Genomic DNA, 6,380 nt, shown 5'->3' with positions numbered 1-6,380 from the left:
AAATACATTGTATGGGGCAAAATTATATTTAAATTTTTATTTTATGCCAAAAATCATTGGAATATTAAGTAAAGATCATGTTCCATGAAGATATTTTGTAAGTTTCCTACCATAAATATATCAAAACTTAATTTTTGATTAGTAATATGCATTGCTAAGGACTTCATTTGGACAGCTTTAAAGATGATTTTCTCAGTATTTTGATTTTTTTTGCACGCTCAGATTTCCGATTTTCAAATAGTTGTATCTCGGCCAAATATTGTCCTATCCAAACAAACCATACATCAATGGAAAGCTTCTTTATTCGGCTTTCAGATGATTTATAAATCTCAATTTCGAAAAATTTACCCTTATGACTGGTTTTGTGGTCAAATACACTAAATGAGTTAAGCGTTTAGAGTTATATTCAAGCCATTTAAAGATAAAATTTTCATGGAGAAAAATTATAATTTTGCTATTAAAAAGGAGTTTTAAGAGATAAAATTAGTGGCTGCAGGGGGACTTATCTTTATTGTTATTATGACAGTTACCGCTCTTAGTGTGAGCAGGCCTTTTCACAGTATTTGCGCTATTTGGCCATTTTAAAACCTTTCACTTTAGTTCCTCTTGCTTTACCACTTTATTGGGAGCTGAATTAATGATTTAACAAGTCGGAGGGACCTCTCCATGGAAACATGAGAATTCATGTAAGCTCCTTATAGGCTGGAGCACTGTCAGGACACAAGGTCCCGCCAGATGCCCGTTCCAGGCAGCCTGGCCATCTGTAGTCGTCAAATGCCACAGTTGTCCATTTCATACAAGGGAAATGCTGTTCTATCGGTTTTGTTCGTTCACACAGGAAGGGGTTTACAACACAAACATTGGCTAAAGTATTTCCTTTGGATTGTAATGCTTTATTGTGCACTTTCCAGCTTTGAGCTGGGGATTTGTCTCTTTTGTCTTATTCTGTAAGTCAGAAATTGCTTCAGATGCCTGTATTGTCTAAAATCAATGAATTCCAGAATGTATCCTTGAGTACAGAGGTACTTGTGTTATTATTTGGATATAATAGGTTCGCAAAGAGAGTCTAAATGCTGATTTTTCCACATCAGATGTAGCGCGTTCCTTCGCTATATTTCCGATCTTGGTTCAATATAAAGGCACAGAAGAGCAGGTGATGTTACTACGCTGAAGACCAGCAGGTTCTCAGGACGATCTATGCTACAGTTAGTTGAGAAACTCAGAAGAGAGACTTCGCACGCAGCGTGCTGAGCGGAATTTGAGTTCATGGTAGCACTGCACAAAGCTGTGGTAGATAAAGGTAATGGGCAGAGCCAGCAGCACAATGCCACTCACAACGCACACGCCACCCAGCACGCGTCCCGGAATGGTGATGGGGTACATGTCTCCATAGCCGACGGTCGTCATGGAGATAATAACCCACCAGCAGGCTGCCGGGATGCTGGCGTAGTCCTCATTGCTAGTCTCCAGGTCAAGGCCGTGCTCCAACAGCTGTGCCAGGGCGCTGAATATCGCCATCGCGACGCAGACGAACACCAGCAGCATGACCATTTCGCGGTAGCACCTGCGCAGCGTCAGCCCAAGCGTCTGCAGCCCGAGGAAGTGACGCGCCAGCTTGATTAGCCAAAAGATGCGCATCATTCGTAGTACACGCAGGGTGACTCCTGCACGCTGTAGTTGAGGGTTTTCTCCTGTTAGCGCTGTCACAGCGACAGACACGTAGTAAGGTGTGATCGCCAGGAAGTCAATAATGTTAAGGGGGCGGCGCACAAACTCACATTTGTCCCGTGAGACAATGAAGCGCACTATGCATTCGGCAGTGAACCAGCCAATGCATACTGCCTCGATGATCCTGTGAGAGATGGGGAGAAAATTAAAAAGAGAGAGTTAGAGAGTATAAGAGAGATATGATCACAATTATAATTTCTGGGTGCATGTAAATAAGCTCAACTGACAGTATGTGTGGCATTATGTTGATTACTACAAAAAATAACTTTCACTTGTTCCTCCTTTTCTAAACTTCTTAATGAATGATTTCTGAAGGGTCATGTGACACTGAAGACTGAAGTAATGGCTTCTTAAAAATTCAGCTTTGCCATCACAGGAATAAATGACATTTTAAAATATAATGAAATAGAAAACAGGTTTTTTTATAGTAATAATATTTCACAATATTAATGTTGTACTGTATTTTGATAAAATAAATGCAGTCTTAATGAGATGAGACTTCTTTCAAAATCATTTAAAATCGTAATTATTCCAAACTTTTGTAGTCTGTTTAATTTAGTTTTTTTTGTTTGTTTTTGTTTTATGTTTTCTGTTTTGGCTCCTTCTAAAGCTCACTTTAAAGATGTCATGTAAAAAAATACATTATTATTATTGAAAAACGAGAGAATGAGACTAATCCATTAACATCAAAATACTTGCTGTTTCAAAAACATAAACAATATGCATTTTTCTTATTAACCTTTTGACAGTGTGAATTTATATCCAATTTTACAACTTACAACTTAATGAAAACAATGGACAAATCAAAATAATTTTTTTGTGATAATCAACATTATGTCACAAGTGCTTTCAATTCAGCTTAACTTCTATTAAACCCAGAATATTCCTGTACCAAACATGTCCATGAATATTACCAGTGAATATGAATATAATAATAATAATAATAATAATAATAATAATAATAATAACCACTAAAAAATGGTGCTGAGTAGTCTTCCGTTTTACTGAAAAATTATGTTATTGTTTTGTTATTGTAAGTAAACAAGTCATGCAAAGTATTTAGATCAGATTCCATGCAGCCATACAGTTAATGTGCTTTATGTGGAAAATGTCCTCTCATTCAGATTGTGTAAACAGCTCCAGTGTGTTGTTGACAGTGAAGTGTCAGCGTCTATGGAAGCTAAAAGGCAGGAAGATACACTTGCTCAGTAGTCTTTGAACTTCTGGTGCAAAAGAAATCCCATTATATTTGATTTTTTATTCATATAATTGAGTGCATATTCAATACAATATTTGAACTAAGAAATCATTGTTTTGAAAGGCTGCATCTACAAAAGATTTTGCCCTGAAATTTGCTCTTTCATTCTGAATGGTTTTATGGTACTGTTCAAATCAAATTTATAAAGAGCCGTGGCAGACTTAGAATTACAGTGAGGACAGCTGTTTCGGCAGGAAGGCATGCAAATAGAGCCAAGAAGAATTATTGTTAAGTGAAGATGTGATAATATATGTACATGTGCCCACGAATGCTGGGTTAACAACGAATGCATATATGCTATAATCATCCTCAGAAGGCATGATGAACATAAAAACTATACATTTAAACATCTGGAGCTTTACAGGCAACGAATGAACAGACATTTAAAGATATATATATAAAACAAGGGAATGAGATCCATTTCTGGAATATAAGACTGCATGCATGAAAAACCTCACTGGGTTTATTTCCATCTCTTACCAGCTCGTCATACACATATGAGAACACATACCTGAACCCCGAGACAAACAGTGGTCACTGTGGGAAAAGGAATCAAGACTGCACTGGATACATAAAGAAAAACCTACTCACAAATACTTCCAGACAGAGAGAGATGGGGACAAGGGAATACCCAAAATGACAATGTGACTCATAACAGAGAACATGAAAACATGACTGGAATTTTTAATCTCTGATGGAGAGTATATGTCACGATTGCTTTGGATGTCGATAAAATGCCTGCATTGAATATGGAAATCTCATTGTAATAATTTCTTAACAGGTCTAAATGCAGGGGAGACTGGTGAGAGTTCTGGGACGAAAAGAGTGTCGTAACAGCATCACTTTAACCAATTGGGCTACAGGGGTGAAATCATCAACCTCCTGAGGAAACAGAAGACATTTTGAGTATGTTTGTAAAAATATAATGGGCCCAAGGGCAGAAAACAATTTTGAGGTAATGAAATTGTTTTCATCTGGATTGTAATTTGATTTGCGATTATGTTAATGAATGTAAAATGTCACAATGTGTATGCTCAGTAGGTTCTGTTGTTTAATTTGATATATAGGTAACCACACAAGCTTTTCATTAAAAATAGAAATATCTTGTCTGAAGAGATGAAAAGGGTTTGTAACGCTACTTTTCACCCACAAAGATTAGGCTACACAGAATGGTTGGCTACCGTTTAAATTAAGCAAATGACTTACAACACGTTCAGCCTATTTTTATAGATGTTTCACATAATTATTTTAAACAAGTTATTATGTGCATGGCCAAATATAAAATCTCCATTTCAAAAAGTGTTAAAAACATTTCTATAGTGAGGAAGATCGTAACGTCAACACTCTCTACGTTACAATATTAATTTGCACAGCTGAGGGTATGTAGTAGACTTCTGTGTCTATCTTTGTCGTTGTAGCAGACAAATTATAGATTATTACATCAAAGTTTAAGCCACACTGCGCAAAAACCTCGTACAGTTACAGACGTTGAAACGAAATGTGTTAGCCTACAACACTCCCAGCCAGGTCTCCCCTATACTCTTGCTGACGTTAGATTATTTTAGCGACGTCTACTGGCCAGACGAAGTACGTCAGCTAGAAAACAAAAATCACCATCGTTACTATTTGCAGGCTTCAACTTGAATTATCACCATATGGACATTGCTGAAATTTAAGTTTTCCCCAATGCTAATACTGTTTTTACTGTAATACATTTTAAAAAGCAAATAAAATAAAAAAACTCGGCTGTATTATTAATATCATTGCAGATATAAATTATTCTGTTGTGTTCTATTCTATTCTATTATTACTGTTCACAGTCTTGATGTTGATGCAATATCCTTGCATTTTAAATGTTTTGGGAGTCCAGTTCATTTATAAGCATTTCTCTAATTTTCTCTAAACAGAGAAAATGTGTCAATGCAGTGTAATACACTTATTAAGACCAGTTGAACTTCAATTTCATTTTTGCTTTCAGTTTTCTTTGAGAAAAGATAGTTTGCTCCATCGCAAAGCAATGAATTATACAGACAGACAAGTTCAGGGGGACAAACTTGTACCATCACAACATTCTCATTCTGAGATATGGAGAAGAGCGTGATTCCTTCTATTATGGAGCTATGGAGGGTAGGCATGCTCATAAAGCTGAGCTGTCCTGTGAGAGATGCAGCTAATTTTGCATTTATACCACAGACCACAGAAGTTGAATTCGTGCATGTACCTGTGTTCTTCCACTGTATTGTTTTTTGCTGTATCCCAGTCCGGTAGAGTACTCGCGCAGAGGATGACCATAGACATGATGACAAAAACCACTGACACTGATGCCAGGATCTGCGCAGCGACAGAGGAAGCTGGTTCCTCAAAAGTCCTCCGCATCCTCTCCAGCCACCGCGCGTTACCTCTCTCGGAGGCGAACCTGGTGACCTGATCCTCCTCACCTCTGGACTCCACCTCAGCCTTGATGTCCTCCTCTGAAAAGTACGTGTAAGTGTCGGTCATCCTATCCTCCAATCGTCGTTGGCAGCAAAACTCCAAATGTGAGCTCTCCAAACCCCAGTAGATCATCTCGTTGTAAAAGGAAAGCTCGCACATCTGCGGGACAAACCTGAGCTTTCCAGATCGCACATAAAGCATAATAAAGACAAAAGCCTCGGAGTGCCTGTCGAAGAAAAACTCGTTCCTCTCTCGGTCATAATCATCACATACCTCCAAGACCTCTTTTTCAGAGGAACAGCTGTGGAGTCTGCTCACTCTTCGGAGGGGAAAATCCTTTATAACTTCTCTAGTGAAAGCATACTTGGTGCCACCAACGTTTAGGATGCATATATTCTTCCCAAACTTCATTTTGGATCAGATTTGCATCACCGATTCGAGTGAAAAAGAGAGAAACGACGCACAATATGGCTTAATGATAGTCATAGTTAAAATCCAGTATGTTTCGGTAAGCACGAGAAAAAACAAACAGCTCCAAACTCGCGAGTCCAACTCAGTAGGCTATGCCAGATTTTTAAAGGATTTTTTTTCCAGATTAAGCGCGTGTCAGTTAGGAGAACCGTGGAAAAGTGACTTCTTGCTTTGTGCATCATCTAAACTCCAGCCTTCAGTGGGCTGTTTTATACAGTGATGTCACAGATCGACAAGCCTATTGCGCTCGATTGTGCGCTCCAGAAGAACGGACGTTCCCAAACGCAAAACGAGTTTTTCCACGACTCATGCCTGGGATTAACAAGTGAACTCGCTGGATTTCACATCTCTCTGGTTGGCAGTGGAGTAGAGCAGGAGGACGTCACGTTGGACGGAGTTAAATGTTCAATATTGAAATCAATATTGGACGCTTTTTTCCTATTGGTTGTCTACCCACACCCTAAACTAAAATTAGAGATTGATCCAGGCC

At 38.4% G+C, this 6,380-nt stretch overlaps 1 protein-coding gene across 1 annotated transcript; it reads right to left on the bottom strand.

The window, feature by feature from the left end:
• Positions 1-372: 372 nt before the first annotated feature.
• On the bottom strand, positions 373-5,981 carry LOC107749354 (potassium voltage-gated channel subfamily G member 3-like). The gene is made up of 2 exons (XM_016564472.1): positions 5,208-5,981; positions 373-1,852 (listed from the first exon to the last, which is right to left on the bottom strand). Exons 1-2 carry the CDS (start codon positions 5,828-5,830, stop codon positions 1,207-1,209), a joined length of 1,269 nt encoding a protein of 422 aa, XP_016419958.1. The 5' UTR covers positions 5,831-5,981; the 3' UTR covers positions 373-1,206.
• Positions 5,982-6,380: the final 399 nt, after the last annotated feature.

Source organism: Sinocyclocheilus rhinocerous, unplaced genomic scaffold, assembly GCF_001515625.1.
Source record: "Sinocyclocheilus rhinocerous isolate Xijiao unplaced genomic scaffold, SAMN03320098_v1.1 scaffold650, whole genome shotgun sequence".
NCBI classification, from domain to species: Eukaryota; Metazoa; Chordata; class Actinopteri; order Cypriniformes; family Cyprinidae; genus Sinocyclocheilus; species Sinocyclocheilus rhinocerous.
This window is presented reverse-complemented; position numbering and strand designations above follow the sequence as displayed.

What these genes read in the sequence shown, in the direction of transcription:
- LOC107749354 (XM_016564472.1), bottom strand. Translation starts at nt 5,830, where the DNA reads ATGAAGTTTGGGAAGAATATATGCATCCTAAACGTTGGTGGCACCAAG. An exon ending in AATACAGTGGAAGAACACAG is followed by an intron (nt 1,853 to 5,207) that starts GTACATGCACGA and finishes CATCTCTCACAG; the next exon opens with GATCATCGAGGCAGTATGCA.